Source organism: Phaeodactylum tricornutum, chromosome 12 (genome assembly GCF_000150955.2).
Source record: "Phaeodactylum tricornutum CCAP 1055/1 chromosome 12, whole genome shotgun sequence".
In the NCBI taxonomy this organism is placed as follows: domain Eukaryota; phylum Bacillariophyta; class Bacillariophyceae; order Surirellales; family Neidiaceae; genus Phaeodactylum; species Phaeodactylum tricornutum.
The window spans coordinates 842,802-859,205 of record NC_011680.1 but is presented as its reverse complement, the minus strand read 5'-3'; the positions used below and the strand labels follow the sequence as shown (position 1 = coordinate 859,205).

General features: G+C 49.5%; 10 protein-coding genes across 10 annotated transcripts; 5 read left to right on the top strand and 5 right to left on the bottom strand.

The window, feature by feature from the left end:
* Window positions 1-187: 187 nt before the first annotated feature.
* PHATRDRAFT_47224 (predicted protein) lies at window positions 188-1,665 on the top strand (the record flags this gene model as incomplete). Its single annotated transcript, XM_002181421.1, has 2 exons — window positions 188-1,049; window positions 1,132-1,665. The coding sequence occupies exons 1-2, from the start codon at window positions 192-194 to the stop codon at window positions 1,663-1,665; spliced, it is 1,392 nt and encodes a 463-aa protein (XP_002181457.1). The 5' UTR covers window positions 188-191.
* A 1,073-nt stretch (window positions 1,666-2,738) lies between these two features.
* Window positions 2,739-3,519, bottom strand: PHATRDRAFT_47223 (predicted protein). The gene has a single exon (XM_002181241.1). It carries the CDS (start codon window positions 3,441-3,443, stop codon window positions 2,865-2,867), a length of 579 nt encoding a protein of 192 aa, XP_002181277.1. The 5' UTR covers window positions 3,444-3,519; the 3' UTR covers window positions 2,739-2,864.
* A 265-nt stretch (window positions 3,520-3,784) lies between these two features.
* Window positions 3,785-4,827, top strand: PHATRDRAFT_47222 (predicted protein). The gene has a single exon (XM_002181420.1). It carries the CDS (start codon window positions 3,861-3,863, stop codon window positions 4,647-4,649), a length of 789 nt encoding a protein of 262 aa, XP_002181456.1. The 5' UTR covers window positions 3,785-3,860; the 3' UTR covers window positions 4,650-4,827.
* Window positions 4,828-5,372: 545 nt separating this feature from the next.
* Window positions 5,373-6,242, top strand: PHATRDRAFT_37372 (predicted protein; the record flags this gene model as incomplete). The annotated part of the gene is made up of 1 exon (XM_002181419.1): window positions 5,373-6,242. One exon carries the CDS (start codon window positions 5,373-5,375, stop codon window positions 6,240-6,242), a length of 870 nt encoding a protein of 289 aa, XP_002181455.1.
* Window positions 6,243-6,522: 280 nt separating this feature from the next.
* On the bottom strand, window positions 6,523-7,502 carry PHATRDRAFT_37371 (predicted protein; the record flags this gene model as incomplete). The annotated part of the gene is made up of 2 exons (XM_002181240.1): window positions 6,523-7,136; window positions 7,250-7,502. 2 exons carry the CDS (start codon window positions 7,500-7,502, stop codon window positions 6,523-6,525), a joined length of 867 nt encoding a protein of 288 aa, XP_002181276.1.
* Window positions 7,503-7,771: 269 nt separating this feature from the next.
* Window positions 7,772-8,924, top strand: PHATRDRAFT_28577 (predicted protein; the record flags this gene model as incomplete). Its single annotated transcript, XM_002181418.1, has 1 exon — window positions 7,772-8,924. A coding segment is annotated over exon 1 (1,131 nt), but the record flags the coding sequence as incomplete, so codon positions are not given.
* A 273-nt stretch (window positions 8,925-9,197) lies between these two features.
* PHATRDRAFT_42116 (predicted protein) lies at window positions 9,198-10,473 on the bottom strand (the record flags this gene model as incomplete). The annotated part of the gene is made up of 2 exons (XM_002181239.1): window positions 9,198-9,260; window positions 9,283-10,473. The coding sequence occupies 2 exons, from the start codon at window positions 10,471-10,473 to the stop codon at window positions 9,198-9,200; spliced, it is 1,254 nt and encodes a 417-aa protein (XP_002181275.1).
* Window positions 10,474-10,641: 168 nt separating this feature from the next.
* On the bottom strand, window positions 10,642-11,544 carry PHATRDRAFT_37368 (predicted protein; the record flags this gene model as incomplete). Its single annotated transcript, XM_002181238.1, has 2 exons — window positions 10,642-10,968; window positions 11,083-11,544. Coding segments are annotated over 2 exons (789 nt in total), but the record flags the coding sequence as incomplete, so codon positions are not given.
* An 856-nt stretch (window positions 11,545-12,400) lies between these two features.
* Window positions 12,401-13,821, top strand: FABFa (3-oxoacyl-[acyl-carrier-protein] synthase; the record flags this gene model as incomplete). Its single annotated transcript, XM_002181417.1, has 2 exons — window positions 12,401-12,829; window positions 12,949-13,821. The coding sequence occupies 2 exons, from the start codon at window positions 12,401-12,403 to the stop codon at window positions 13,819-13,821; spliced, it is 1,302 nt and encodes a 433-aa protein (XP_002181453.1).
* A 238-nt stretch (window positions 13,822-14,059) lies between these two features.
* Window positions 14,060-15,919, bottom strand: PHATRDRAFT_47218 (predicted protein; the record flags this gene model as incomplete). The annotated part of the gene is made up of 1 exon (XM_002181237.1): window positions 14,060-15,919. The coding sequence occupies one exon, from the start codon at window positions 15,917-15,919 to the stop codon at window positions 14,060-14,062; it is 1,860 nt and encodes a 619-aa protein (XP_002181273.1).
* Between the last annotated feature and the right edge of the window lie 485 nt (window positions 15,920-16,404).

The following is a 16,404-nucleotide window of genomic DNA, read 5'->3' as shown; positions in this document are numbered from 1 at the left end:
TCGAGTAACAGTTAAAGCCTGATGACGTCTAATAAACGAATTGGCTTTTCCAAAGGACTGACTGTGAGCAACAGGGGCAGGACAGGCAACTCGCGGACAGTGAAAACGCAAATCGCAGCTGGTTTCATGAACAAAACGGCGACCATGACGAAGATTGAACATTAAGTCGAACAAAAACAGTTACCGTTTCCATGACGAGAAATGGAAGAATCAAAAATGCATCAGCCACTCTGGCGATTTTGGTTGCTTTTGTGATTCTACAGCTACAGAAGGACCGAGATATGAAATTTCGAACATCCTCACCACCGAATGAACAACGCATGCACCACAGGAATGCTACTCACTTGGCGCCCACAACGAACAGTGTTATCCCTAGACGTAACGGGACGCTATGTGATGATCTTCATCCTTTACAAGCTTTAGAGCGTTACAAAGCTCAACACTCGCAAGCAATCATGCTAAGTGAATCCCCTGCTGATGCCGTCCATCGCAGGTATGCCATTGGCTACTACTCCTGTCCTTTCCAAGCCGGCAACCGCTTACATCATTTCTTCAATGCCATGATTTGGGCCATAGTTACCAATCGCACTCTCTTGTGGAAGTACTACGATGCTAAAACGTGTCGTCTTGTGTCACAGAGAAGAAGCCAGCCACATCACGACAGACAAATTTGCCTAGTCGCCAACACCGAAGCAGAATGCGAAGTGGTGCTTCATCGAAAGGCATCTTGGATTCCTTCGCTGGAAGAATGGGCGCCTAAGCAGCTGGGGAGTAACACCACTTTAACGTCACTTTCGTATTGGAGTACTCATCGTCCTCCATCCGACCCGACTCGTTCCAAGGTTCGTTGGCGGGATATTGATTCGAAACACCAAGGTGTGGACCTTTGGACTGAATTTCAGATTGTTGACTTTCCACAAATGTTAGGGAAGGATGCGGGAAATGTTTTAGGAGACGAAAAAGGACGCCTCGACATGTTGGCGACCGATTCAGCGCGGGATGCAGCGCGGAACTTGTTTGCTGAAGGCTCACATTTCACTTACGGTATGGTACGATCATTCACGATTGTGTGATTGCCTTGAACATATTACTGTCCAATACTCACTGAAAGACCCCTTAAACACGACAAAGCTTTTTCGAGAAGTATTTGACCTTCGACCGAGCGTGCTTTCTTTAGACAGCACGTCTGTGCTCGACGCCGTCAGTTTAAGTAATCCCTTTTCCATTGCCTTACATTCCCGACATTCCAAGCCTGAGGACAACGGTTCTGACGTTTCTACAGAACTAAAGTGTTTGACAAGTCTCACTCTAAATCGTACACAAGGAGATAAATGTGTCGTGTACCTCCTATCCGATCGGGTCAGAACACTCGAGCAATTGACGAATCATGTGAACGAGAATCTGAACTGTACAGCTGTTGTTGCAAACCACGACGGTGGTCACCACATCAGGGGAGAACACGGTCCTTTCGCGGGAGCTGACTTTTTCCGGGACCTCGACCTCGCCTCTCGTGCACGAAACGGCTTCGCTGGTTCTACCCGGAGCTCATCGAGTCTATTGCAAGAGTGGATCGAGTACGATCGTACGATCGAGTCTTGCAGCCCCAGAACGAAAGGGGTCCTGCCGCCCCTACCGAAACTCAATACGTGTAAATTACCAAAATAGAACACCACAAATTTTTCTCTAGAGCACACGATGATTGCATGTACGTTATGATTTTCCCCGTACGAAAGTACTTCCAAGATTGGTTTCCTACAGCACCGAATTTCGGCGAATCGGCGGTGGCCATCGGTGTTAAGTCCCTCAGACTGGAACACCATTCGCCATGTGCTGTGTCGGTGCTATATATGTCCCGCTTTGACTGCCGGCTCCAAATTCCTGACCTTGCGCTGCAGAAAATTTGGCCATTCGCCGCTGCCTTTGTCGTTCTTGTGCTCGCTTGGCCCGGAAGTAATTACCTACACAAAGTACCGAAATAAACCCCACCAAAAACGCCACAAAACATACAGCCTACGAATCAGGAAATATGGCGCATTAGTACCGTTTTGAAGCCAACAGCTCGGTAGAAAAAGCTGAAAGCCGCTCTCCGAAGCGGCAGTCCAATCAGAGCTGCGAATGACTAGCTTTCTACGCAGTTTTTGTTCATTTCTTACCAAAATAACTTCGATCAACGACCTTCCTCTTGCCCTGTAGGTCATTGCTTCAAAAATGCAAAGCTGCACACTAGCTTCGTTGGATGGAATCAGTTACTGACAGCTTGGTCATCAAAGTTCTGGGTGTCCATTGTCACTGGTTCGTAGGAGAAACGCTGCAGCGAGCTGGCATCAGTTTTACAGTTAGATGATCTTTTTTAGGAAGAGTTGTAGCATTCGTTATTTTTATATGAAAACAATTTCGTCGTTTATTCCTATTGGTCAAATTTGTCGAAACGGTTTACAAAATAAGGACATCGAGCAAACCTGATCATGACAACCTTAGGGTTCCACGCCATGGCAACATGCCGAAAATAAGAGATAGCTAGCTAGTAGTTCGCTACATTAGTCGACCGAGCCAAATTCGCAGCGGTTATATGATCATGGACAATCCTCGACAAAACGCAATAGAAGCTCCGCTGTGATCTACTCGTCTCACAAGTAATGGCTTGCTTGAATGCTGCCTGGCCTGGCCTGCTGGTGGCCAATCGCATCCATACGCGTACTCCCAACCAAATCTCCCCTGATGGCTGTATATAGTATTTATCGTCTATCTACAGCTTCAGAGCTAGTTGAAGATTGAATGCAAAATTGATTTAAATTGCGTTGGCAGCAACTCATAGCATCGCAGGCGGTCCTTGCCAATCTTCATTACCATGCAATATAGTCTCTTTACTCACAGTTCCACGATTCGACCCAGCTGTCATTTTTGTTCTCATATACTTTTTTGCATCTTACAAAATCACCACGGTTAATGTTTCCGAACGCATCGACGCCCCCCTTCGCTCTCGTGGTGGGAAGCCCTGCTCGCACACAAGCTTCTCCGGTCTGTGCACTTGGTTGGCCATACTTACAGAGTGCTGCGTCGCTTGAAAGAGACTGAGTTTTGCTCGCCGAGCTGCTTTCCAATTCTTTGCTCATAAAGGCATCGAAATCAAGCGCGTAGCAAGAAAACGGGAAAAATGCCCCAGTTGCTACTCCTGCCAGTAGTCCCTCCAAAGCCCGCCGGCGATCCAACGATAAAGGCTGAGGAAAATCTGGACGCTTCACCCATAGTGGGGTTCCGCCGCCTCGTGATGAACAAGATGGTAAATAAAATCCACCAATGGAGGAAACCAACTCGGCAAAAAAAAGGTACTTCAACAGCGACATAGTGACGATACGAATTAGTTCTGGAACCCAAAAAGTAGGCTGCTTTTGACTTCGAAGATCGCGATCGGCTCCGATAGCTTTCCATCCGCTTGGCGGCATATCATTCTGCCACTTTCGTCTCACCCAGCTTTTCTCAACCGGTTGTTTCTCTAGCTAATAGAGAGTAGGAATGAAGAAATCGTTGGCTGACATTATGTGAGTCACCAGCCGGCAAAATTTTCATCTTACAATTGCTGTAAACAGTAAAAATGAATTTTAAAATAACTGGATTGCAATTTAAAAAAGTCGAAACACAAAATTGGGCGCAGCCATCAATTTCGGTCCGACGTTCTTTGCTCTATTCAAAAGGTCTTACTTTACTGGTAGACGACCTTCCATCGTCACGTCTACTTCCAAGAAAAGATTGTGAAGTGGATGTCTGTTGCAGTAATTGTTGCGTACGGGAAAGTACCAGATCTCAACAGCGGAGAAAAAAATCCACGCAAGGCAGATTTTGAACTGTAGCACTACTTCGCCATGCTCCACATTATTTTCCCTGTCGCGTTGCTGGCTGTCTCGACGCTGTCCTCGACAGTCGCTTTTTTGCACCCTAGAACATCTCGGCAGTTTCAACATACATCAGCCTTACCGCATCGATTGCAAACTCGCCTTTTCAGGGTAAAACACTCAATAGAGCTCCCACCCAATGAGTTTTCTCGCAAGCTGCAGCCGAGCCGTATTTTGAAGATCAAACGCGACTACGATATTGACATCGAGGCTTCGCAGGAAGAGTGTCAGGCCCTTGCAGACCGTTTTGACCTTTCCGATATTGCAAAGCTGAGTGCTTCGCTCAAATTACGCCAAGAACGGATCGGGGGATCTCGCGCTGGGACGAATGGTGTGGAGGTGGAAGGATCCGTTACTGCCACCGTAACGCAACGCTGCGTTCGCACAAATGAAGAGTTTCAGGTCAATCTGGAATTTCCACTATACTGTATTGTTCGGCCAGTAGTTCCCCTTGCCACCTTGATGCAAGAAAATGTTAAGGCTGTCAGACGAGACGAGCCTGCTGACTCAAAACCGAGAAAGAACTCATATAGGGGACAAGATCGAAATGTCGGTGAAATGGATATGATGGAGCTGCAGCGGATGTTGCAGCAAGATATTTCTTCAGAAGACGACGCATTGATGGAAGACGAAGCAATATACCCTCTGGACGGCCTATTTGATGTAGGAGAGCTTGTTTCACAACTGTTTTGGCTGAAGCTGGACCCATATCCGAAGAAGCCAGGAACTGACTTTTTCTCAGCATCAATATCCGGTTAAACTGTTAACAGCTTGTGGACGCCGAGTCGGCCCACACCAAAGATCTTACCTCGGTTGTATGCTACACACAGCGACCAAATTACGTTCCGCAACTGATTTGCGTGGTTGTGCTTCGCTTGAGGGCCGATCGAGTTCGTGTGCGCTCTACTAATGTCTAGTAATGACAATGTTGTTGGCTATCGCTGCTGTAATTTGCAATTTTAGAAATGCTAAACTAGATTCGCTTTCGTCCTGACTGTGAAAGACTTTTGGTATCTCGGCCAAAATGCTGATTCTTGCATTTTGAATCTCATGGATTACATATTGCTACAAATCATATTCACCAACGAAACTATTACTACAAAATGTGTCTAATAAGGAAAGCATTGATTAGGTGGCTCGTCGCAACAAGTGCCTTTTTTGCCAGAAGCACAGCCCTGTCTCCGCCAGGCCAGCACTACCCTTAACGTCTCTTAGTTTTACGGTAAAGAGATTACCTACACATCGATTGGTATGCCCCCCCCTCCTTTTTTTAGCTAGGTGATACCATTTCTGCGGTCGAAAAAGTGACAGAACAAACAGCCTGTCTGTCACTCCTTGTCCGGCGTGACTCTAAATAACTGTAAACATAACAGAATTAGTAAAAGCATCCGGTGCGCATAAGGGTTTTTACAGTCGATAGCTGAGTATGATGCGTTCTACAAGCTCTCCTTAGCTCTGGAATTGGAAACAAACAAGGCCGTCATGTCCACACCTTGGAAGAGCTGTTTTCGAGACGGTCTATTGGAGGGGAAAGTGGCGCTGGTAACAGGTGGAGGGACGGGCATCGGTCTTTCGATTGCGACCGAACTAGCTAGTCTGGGTGCGATCGTTGTGATTGCCTCACGTAATCGTCAAACTTGCCAAGAAGCCGCAGACCGGATGAACGCAACTCAGGTATCGGGAAAGATTGTTGCGGGGCCTTCGACCAGCATTCGCAAAGAGGATGAGGTTCGCAACTTGATAGCTTGGGTTTTGGAAAGCTTTGATGCTTTACATCTGCTGGTCAACAACGCTGGCGGGCAATTCATTTCCGCTGCCGAAGACATTTCGAAGGGAGGGTTTTCGGCTGTCGTCGAAACTAATTTGACAGGCACATTCCTGGTGTGCCGAGAAGCGTTCACGCAATATATGGATAAACACGGAGGAGCCATTGTCAATATTACCCTCGGAAACCGGAACGGCATGCCAATGATGAGCCACTCGGGTGCATCTCGGGCCGGCGTAGAAAATTTAACCGCGACTCTAAGTACTGAATGGATGGAATCGAATGTGAGAGTCAATTGTGTAAGACCGGGAATTATTTGGACGGAGAGCGGCTTTGAAAACTACGGACCAGCGGGAGAAATGTTTGTGGAACGATTGTTACCCGCCATGCCGGCCAGGCGTTTTGGATCGCCCGAGGAAGTGTCGTCGGCCGTCGTTTGGCTGCTCAGCGAAGGTGCTTCCTACGTAACGGGGACAGTACTGAATGTGGACGGTGCCAGTGCCTATACCTTGCTGCCGTTGCGAGACATCGAAGACAAGGAGCATTTGCCGTTTTATGGAACGCTTCCAAGAAAAGCAAGGTTGTAACACTTTACAAAACTGGATCGATTAACATTAAGCCTGTACGAATACACACTAGACACCAACCAAACGTAGCACATGCTCAACTGTGTGGCGCGGTTTTAAGGCACCTTTTTACGCTTACCGTATTCCATAGACTTGCCCGTCTTCAAATCCAGCTGTGCTTCCGGATTGACGCGATCGTTCGGATTGTATGCTCTGTCGCGGAGGAAAACACGTAGGATATGAGTGGCGAGATAGGCAGAGCACAACTGGATCAGCAAAGCTGGAGAGAGCCCGGTGCAACTTACCGGTAGGATTGAAAAACCCAATCCCAAAACATGGTGTACTGTCCGTAGTTGCTTTGAGGAATGCGGTGGTGTACGTCATGTGCTTTGGAATCAAAAATTCGGACCCCCCAGAAAGAAACGACCATGTCGTAGCGGGTATGGTTAATTCCGGCCAAGAATCCACCAATGGCTAAAAACAGGAGACTTCCCAGGATGTGAATCTGTGCAACTCTCGTACAGAGAAACAGCGTCCACAAGTGATTGTACTCGCCCAGAAAGAATTCCACGGGATGCACATTAACGGCATCCACATTGGCCCGACTGGGTGCTTTTTGGTGATGATGGTGTTTGTGAATGTATCCGTAAATGGCTTTAATGTGGAGAGCCCAATGCAGAATGGTGTAGAAGAAATCGTAGACGATGAACAATGCCAGTAAGGGAGCAACGGTATTGGCGAATCGTAGGTTAGCCAAATCCCAAACGACATTGGGTTCGAAATATGCAAAGCGCAGGTAGAAGTACACGAAAGGGGCTGTGGCAGCCTTACTGATACCAATAAAGAGTTGATCTTTTACAGTCAATTCATCCAAGTGCTTACCCCGTACGGGAATGAGTTTGGAACGGAACCAAGCTGCAAATATTGGAGAGACGTTGCGTAACATTTAATGTTACACGAAAATTTGTGAGACATTGAAGTCGAGTGCGAGTTAATTTGCTTCGGCGTTTTCGTAGCTAGCTACTCACATCCCGAATGCTTACTAAAGAAATCCAAAAGCTCAAAGCTTAGAAGAATTAGGACGGCAAACAAGACCTTGTCCAAGGGTTCCAAGGCTTCTGGACCTTTTGTGAGACGCTCCCAAAGCGTCGCGTTGTCGGAAGTCAGCGTATCCGCGGCATAGACGTGAAACGAAAGCAAAAAGATTGCACTCAGTGCAAAGTTCAAGTAAGGAACCACTCGGACAACGCGGTCGGAGATTCGCCGGCGAGGCAAGGCCATGGTCGGGAGTTGAATAGGACCGTGAATGTGTGGGTTTTATGGAGCTGTCTGTGCAGAAAAAGTGAACTGCGTCATTTCGGCCGTTTCTTGGCAAAGCGTTCGCTTTGTGGGAAGACCCGGAGCTTCTAAACCCGGATTTGTATCGGTCTTTGACGTTCTGTACGTGAATGAAGGGGTCATGTAAGGTACCGCGAGTCGGCAGTACCCTACTTACATTAGCGCATCACAAAACTGGCCTGTCTCTTCCCATTCTTCCGTTGACTATCCAAGTCCCAAGCTATTAACCGGAACATGGCGTCCGACACCGCCATTCCGCCACAAGAGCTCCACACCGTCAGCCCTAATGTAGTGCTGCTCGAAAACGAACCGCCCTTTTACGATGCGCTTCATGTGAACTACGTGTCGGGTTTGGCCGCCAAACTCGACACTCCGTCTTCGTACGAAGGCGCCCTCACCGCTCATCTGCGCATGTCTGGTGTGTACTGGTCTTTGACCGCGCTTTCTCTCTTGCTACCATCGGATCAAGAGGTTGATCGACTCATGGGTGTACACGTTGTGGTGAACAACACGCGTCAAGCGATAGTCGACTGGGTACTGGACGATTGCTACGATGCTCCAGCTGGTGGATTCGGGGGAAACGCTTCCCAAGACGCTCACATCCTGTATACCTTGTCCGCCTTGCAAATTCTTGCACTGGCGGATCGACTCGACGATCCACGGTTGCAGCGCGACGCCATTGTGAAATTTGTCGTCGGCTTGCAGCAACCGGACGGATCGTTCGTCGGAGACTGCATCACCGTTGGTAGCCACAACGACAGCGAATCCTGCGGTGAGATCGACACCCGCTTTACTTACTGCGCACTTTCGTGTCTTTCCATCCTTGGCTGTCTCGAAAAGCTGGACGTATCTGCCGCTGCCCGATACATTCTGCAGTGTCGGAATTTGGACGGTGGTTTCGGATCCGTGATTGGGGCCGAGTCCCACGCCGGACAAGTCTTTTGTTGCGTCGGGGCGTTGGCCATTGCCCAGTCGCTGCATTTGCTTGGTACAGACGGCATCGACCTATTAGGTTGGTGGTTGTCCGAGCGGCAAGTCGATTCGGGAGGTTTAAACGGGAGACCCGAAAAACAAGCCGATGTCTGTTACTCTTGGTGGATCCTCTCGGCGCTCTCGATATTGGGGAAAATGGAGTGGATCAACGGAGACAAGCTAGCGGGCTTTATTCTACGTTGCCAAGACGACGAGGACGGAGGTATCGCGGATCGACCGGACGATATGGCTGATGTCTTTCATACTTTCTTCGGGATTGCCGGACTTAGCCTGCTGGGTCACTTGCACGACAACACGGAAAACAAGCCCTATCGGTACATTGACCCGGTTTACGCTTTGCCCACTGATATTGTCCGTCGACTGGGCCTCACCGCACAAGTTGTGGGTCAACGAGACCAACCTGTAGCCGCGAGATTATCGCAGTATAGTACACATTGCCTAGACATTCAACCCTGAAACATTCCCAAGGGCGGTCGAATGATCAAAATCTACATTTGTTCTCGTCATCGATTTACATTTAATGAAATAAATTGAATGCTTTCGATGCGCATTTTGACTGTGTTTACTGCTAATACTTTTACAACAACGTGGCTACCGCCTGCTGCGCGACATCGGCAGCGACGGCTGCTTGCGGTAGAATTCCGTTCAGCAGATCACCGTGAAAGATTGCGTACTGGGCCAAATATGTTGCAATTCCGGCGAAGTACCCTACCGCGGCTCCGATCGAAACATTCTTGGCGTACCACAAAAAGTCCACCTTCTCCAGTCCCATGAGGGCCACGCCACTGGCGGAGCCAATTACTAGAATGGAACCCCCTGTACCAGCACACAACGCGATCAACTGCCAGAGTTTATCGTCCGTACCATATTCGGATAGATCATACATACCCATGGTTGCCGCGACCAACGGAACGTTATCGATCAAGGCCGATGCGATACCAATAACGGTAGCAATAATATCGAGACTGGGCAAGTTGTCCGACAGAAAGACGGCTAGACTTTTGAGCAAGCCGCTCTTGTCCAATGCGCCAATACTCATGAGAATTCCGAGGAAAAATAGAATGCCGGATGTATCTAATTTGGACAAGGCCGCCGGCACTTTGAGCCCTTCCTCTTTGTCTCCCATGTGAATGATGTCGGTCAGGGTCCACATGGCCCCAAGACCCGTTAACATGGCCAGATACGGTGGCAGTCCTGTCAGTTCGCTAAAGACAGGCACCGATAACAGAGCGGCAATTCCACTGTAGAAGACCAACTGCCCACGTTGCGACAACGGGGTCGGTTCCGGTAGTGTCGATGCCTTTAAAGAGTCGTCTTCTTCCACCTTGTTGACCAAAAAGGCCAAGGAAGCTACCAAGCATGCTAGCGACGGTAGAAAGAGATCGAGAACGGTCGGAATCGTTGATAGTTGATTGTTAATCCATAGCATGGTCGTGGTCACGTCCCCGATTGGCGTCCAAACACCACCAGCGTTGGCCGCCACGACAACCATGGCTCCGAATAAACGACGATCATCTACGTTGGGCACGAGCTTGCGCAGTAGACTGACCATGACAATTGTGATGGTCAAGTTATTAAGAATGGCCGACAAAAAGAAGGTCAGGAATCCAATGGTCCAAAACAGAGACTTTTTGGAAGTGGTCTTTATTTGGTTGGTGACAACTTTGAACCCTTGATGGGCGTCCACCACTTCCACAATTGTCGAAGCGGCCAGGAGGAAAAAGCAAATATCGGATACTTCCGAGAGTTGTTCCGCCAGTTGCTCCAGTACAGCCGTGGACGCCGTACCGGCACTGTTGTAAAAGTCCGCGTAGGTCACCCATAATCCGGTGCTCATCAAGAGCGCGACGCCGGCTTTATTAAATTCAAAGACTTCTTCGAAAATAATGCCCATGTAGCCGAGTACAAAGATTCCAATCATAACGAGCTGGGCGTGTTCGTGCAGCCACACCGACTGCGAAAAGAATGCGGCAACGGCGGACGCCATCAAAACGGCCGTACCAACCCGTATGATATCTTCCTTATCTGTTTGTGGATTATTGGATAGCTGATTGGCGGTCGATCGCAGCTCTTCCTTCATTTGTTCAACGGGATTCTGAATGTTGGGGTATTTTTTGGCCAGCGACTGAAGTGAAAGGCGCTCATCTTTTTGAATCACCGACATGACGTCCTGCATGGAAATGACGCCTTGTACCTGGCTGGAAGAAACAAGTTTGCGATCGGATGACACAGTATCGGCTAGAATCAAGTGACGAACGGCGGCCTGTTTCATGGCAGCTACGGCCACGTTGGCCGTATCTTGCGTCGAAAGGGCAATGAGATCTTGTGCCGGAGTGATATAGTCCCTTACATTGGCGACGAGGAATTCGGCAGATTGTTGTTCCGTACTGGACGCCAAGGCCCGTGCTTGTGCGAACTAGAGACGAAGTCCAGTATATGGCAATGGTTACGAATGTGTGAGAAAGTGAGTCGTGCCCTGCGACTGGTAGCCCTGGCGAGAGGACAAAGACAAGTAAGCGCTAGATCGTACCTTGATGTAATCGGCTTCGGTGAAGAGTCCCAATAGTTCGTCACCTTGAAATACCAAGGCGACGTCGGAAGTCCCCGATGTGATGGCTTCCATGACATCAATGACGGATTCCGATGCTGAGGCTTTGTAGAAACCTTGGCCCCGTCCGGATTCTTTGAGAATACGAGATGTTGGACACGAAAAGCCGTAGCCTTCGGGAGTGATAATGCATTCATCGCGGAGTAACATGCCATCGTCAATGCTGCTACCAAACAGCGGAGAGGATCGAAGGAAGGACGAGGTAGAGGAGGATGTACTCGTCGAAAGGGTGCGAGAGGCGAACCGATGTGTCGGTACGCGAGGACTGAAGGCTGTCACTCCATTCCGTTCCGGCTGAAACATGGTTGTGGCAACGACAAGGACAACGATCGACAGTGCCATTCGACGGGGGGAGAAAGTGGTGCGGATCACGGTTCTTGCCATTTTTACGTATACTTGTGTATATCGAGAAGAGTAAGGAAAGAACTGTAAGTTGTTGGAATACCGAATTGGTTTGGCGTCTGTTCACCAAAAAGGGACGGTGGATTTCTGCCGTTTGGATTGGATTTGTTGGGTGCCAAGTCGATCAACACACGTCGAGTGCGTGTGATGGGTCTCTAGTAGTCTTCGGATGCCGGGATTGTGACAAAAATGGAGTACTACGAAGGTCAAAGTGCTTAATTCCGAGGCAATAGGATTGGCTCTTGTACGTCACCAATTGGGACAAACCTTATCACAGCTTAGGAGTAAGGATTACACCTACGTACGCGTACGTGTTGCGTCCTCTTTTGTCATTCCATTCGGCGGTGTTGATGGCGATGTGGACTACTGCTGTTGATGTCGTCGTCGGTCGGTGTGGGCCCTAATCTACCTACTCTCTCTCGAACAGCAAAGGAGACCTTGTGTGTGGCTGCATTGCCTATATTAATATTGGTCACATTCTAAAAACCCGCCTGATCCTCCGTCAACGCGCATACACAAACACAAGCAACGTTCCAACAAGCCGTTCTGCTTCCAAAGACCCTTCACGTATATCCCTCTCTAGGAAAGCTTCGGTACAACTCGTTCTCATTCACAGTGAATAGGTCCCTCGTGCATAATCTCGCTTACGATTTAGGATCCAATTTCTATCGTCATGTTTCTGGGCGTACCGACACAACTCGTTATATTGCAGTCATGCCTACTGCTGGGTAGTCTACAAGTCCGCTCGCTCGAAGCCTGGGCTCCGTCCTTGTCGGCGGTACACTCCTTGACTGTGAAAAGCCCAGGCGGGGGTAACCGCTTTGGGTCGCCACGTTCCATGAGTTCCGGCAGCAATGACTCCGATCCCACCCGTGTCGTCGTCACTGGGTTGGGTGTCATCTCGGGTTGCGGTATTGGACACGACGATTTCTTTCAAGCATGTTTGGACGGAAAGTCCAGTCTCGGAGTCGTCCAGCGTTTTGACGTTACCCACTATCCCTGCCAAATCGCCAGTGAAGTTCCCGATCACATGTTCGACCCCAACGACTTTTTCGTCAATCCCAAAAACGTCCGTTCCAACGATCGCTTTACGCATTTTGCCGTCGCGGCGGCTCGACAAGCCGTCCAAGACGCCGGTCTCGGCGATACGCCCGAAACTTTACAAAACCCGGACCGGGTAGGATGCATGGTGGGTACCGCCTTTGGGGGCGTGGAAACCTTTGAACGTGAAACACTCAAGCTGGCACAGAAACCCGAACGACCCAAGGTACGTGTACGATCCGTAGCAACTCTCGAGTCGGAGAATTCCCACCAATCGCCCAAGTTTTCTTCCTTCGAGCCCTCACTCAAAATGTCTGAATTTCGCTCCGCGACGCTCCCTGACAGGTCTCACCCTTTACCATCCCCGCACTCCTCGGCAACACAGCATCTGGTGTTATTGGCATTGAAATCGGGTGTCGTGGACCAAACTATGGTGTCACGTCCGCCTGTGCCAGTGGTGGACACGCCATTGGAGAAGCCATGGGCATGATTCTCGATGGGCATGCCGATGTTATGATTGCCGGCGGAACCGAGGCCACCATTACACCACTCTGTTTTGCGGGATTTTCTGCCATGAAGGCCATGAACACGAACTGCAATGATAATCCGAAAGCAGGATCCCGACCATTCGATGCCGATCGAGCGGGTTTCGTCATGGGCGAAGGTGCCGGTGTCGTCGTACTGGAGAGTTTGGCGTCGGCCAAGGCCCGCGGCGCCCGGATTTATTGCGAACTCGTTGGCTACGGTGCCAGCTGTGATGCGCATCACATTACAACTCCCGCTCCTGAAGGCCGAGGTCTGGCGACGGCTATGGAGATGGCCCTGGATCAGGCCGGTATTGCCAAGACGGACGTCAGTTACGTGAACGCACATGGTACGTCGACAGCCTACAACGATAAGTTCGAAACCATGGCTCTCAAGAGTGTTTTTGGTGAGCATGCGACCAACAAGGATGGAACCTTCGTGGTATCGTCAACCAAAAGTGTAACGGGGCATACACTGGGTGCCGCGGGTGGTTTGGAAGCGGTTGTGGCCGCCAAGAGCATTCTGCACGGCATGGTACCGCCAACCATCAACCTGGAAACGCCCGACCCAGAGTGCGATTTGGATTACGTTCCCAACGTTAAACGAGAAATGGAGGTCAAGGCTGCCATGAGTACCAACCTCGGATTTGGGGGGCACAATGCCGCCATTCTTTTCAAAAAGTATCAAGAGTAAAAACCTTTGCTGGCCGACGACAAGAATTGCACGTGGCAATGAAGAAACTTTCACGACCCTAAGTAGAACGACGATCAGCACACACAAACCAGCATGCTATAATTTTAAACCCCAAAACTTTATGTTGCGCAACACACGAGGTTTCCCAGTGGTTTGTTTATTGTGTCACATTCCCTTTCTGTTACTTATCAGGTCGTTAGGGATCTAGACCAGGCCGCACCCACAGTGCACCTTCGCATCAAATCATTCTTCGCTCTTCTCGTAGTTCCAGCCCCTGGAGGGACTGTAAACGCCTTAAATCGTGCACTTCGCGACGTTCCCACCACCGAACCACGAGCGCAAATAATCCCAAGTTACACAGCATAAGCAAGGCACAGGTATGCATGATTTTCGCTCGATTCATATTCGCAAACACGGTGGAATACAAGATTCCACTCAGTAAATCTCCAAAGGCCGTCGTCAATAGAAACAAAGCCATGAGAAAGGCTTTCAGTCTTTCCGGGGAAGTGGAGTAGGCAAACTCGAGACCGGTGACAGAGATAAATATTTCGCCAATCGCTAAAACAGTGATTTGGGGAAGTTGCCAGAAGACGCTTATCATCGCCTCGCTGTTTCGTTCGTGGCTTTGTATACACCATTCCACGAGGCCGCTTAGAAAGAATGAAATGGCTGTCAGCATCATGCCCCACGACATGCGTCGCAGAGGAGCAATATTCCATCCTTTCGCTTGCATCACGGGATAAATGTATCTATCGAAAAGCGGGATAAAGAGCATAATTTGCAGCGGATTCACGACTTGTAGTTGTTCGGGTAACATTCCATCAGGCAAGGCCATGCGTGTAGCCTGAAGCGTCCATACCGACCCTTGCTGGTCGTACAGACACCAAAAAATGGGGAACATGGCCATTATGGGCAGAACGTTGACGGCTTGTGCCGCGTCATCGAGTTGTTGATGAAAGACGGCGTCGGGTGAAGCCCTTGTGTCGTTCTCAACTACTGTGTCGTCATCAACGGAACTGGTGTTATCGTTAAGACCTGCGTCCATGTCAGTGTTGTAGTCGTCTTCCTCGTTTGGCACCAGCGTGTGTTGTCCGGGAGCATGATTTTGCAGTGGTTCGGGTTTGGCCCAAGGAAGTGCGCGTTGCACCCACGGAATCGACCATAGATTTTCCCGTATAAGCCACCAGCACAAACGAAAAGTTGTGCTGAGTGAAGATCCGTCCTTACCGGGCTGGTGATGAATGTACTCGTTTCGTTTGGACAGAAAGAGTAGAATAGCCGTAATCATAAAACATGTGGGCAGCAGAAAGGCGGCACTAAAGCCGTACCGTCCTCGCAGTATAGGTACGAGTGCAATCGATGTGACGGCCCCCACGTTGATGCAAAAATAAAAATAAGCAAAAAATGCTCGTACTTGCTCGTTCTTCTTCGAAGATGTGACCCCGTCGGGTGCCACGACAGTTTCGCGAGGATCGACTGGTGGTTCTCGAAACAGACCATCCCTTTCACTGGGTCCTTGTCCGGTATCGGCCAACGTGATCGCTTTGTGATTATCCCGATACAACTTGGTACTTGTCATTGCGACAGGTCCGGCGTTATTAACAGAACGCTCCAATGTGTCATCACCGTCGTGATTCTCCGGCCGCATGGAAATTTGATCGGCACCAAAAGCCGACACACACGGTTTGATGCCTCCTGTTCCTAGGCACACCAGAAAGAGACCCACGAAGGTTAACGTTCGGCGATACGCGAGATCTACATCTTCGGATGCCGCTGCTGCGAAGGTCAGAATGGACAAGCCAATCACGTAAACGAGGCCGAACCACAGGATTGTTTGGTAACGTCCCAAGTGTCCGTCGGCCAATAGCGCGCCAGCAATTGGTGACAAATAAGCCAAACAGGTAGTATACGCGAAAAAGGCAATCGCTTGAGATTCGGAATATTCCAGAGAGACGAAATACAGCACCAGAATTGCCCGAAAGCCAAAGTACGCGAAGCGCTCGCCCGTTTCCGTTACGAGAATGCACCAAATGACGGGCGTCAAAAGTTTATCCTTTTCCCGAACACTATGGGTGGTGGTGCCGTTGCCTCTGGGCATGATGGCCGGTCTTTTATGGGCGAAAGTATCGGTATCGGATGGAGAATGGGGAACGAGATGCCTACTTTGTGCACGAGAACTTCTCCTACTCATCCCAGTATTCACTGTCAATCTTGGCCTGAGCCTGCCTCTATATGAGTCCCAATGGCAGTCGCCGTGGTGGACACACAAATAGCGGCTGGAGTCCCAATGTGTTTGCGTTCTGTTCCCAAAGTCCTCCGGTCTCCCCGAGACCCTACCCCTTGTGTTACCAAAAGATCGAAGGTTACCTCGCTAGACCTGAAAGGCTAACGCGAAAGCCAACGCTAGCTAGAAGTAGATACAGTTCAGCGTAGAACTTGTTTACAGTAGGTTGTTAGTGTATAGTACCGTTACAGTTGTTTGTAAGACTGGGAAGTGCGGGCAAAACGGTGGATGGTCGCCTTCCATTTAACATATGCTTTTCACTGTGTTAGCCTGGTTTTGGCATCATTTCAACCGGCAAC

Coding starts and splice junctions, on each gene's coding strand:
- PHATRDRAFT_47222 (XM_002181420.1), top strand. CDS start 3,861: ATGCTCCACATTATTTTCCCTGTCGCGTTGCTGGCTGTCTCGACGCTG.
- PHATRDRAFT_47223 (XM_002181241.1), bottom strand. CDS start 3,443: ATGCCGCCAAGCGGATGGAAAGCTATCGGAGCCGATCGCGATCTTCGA.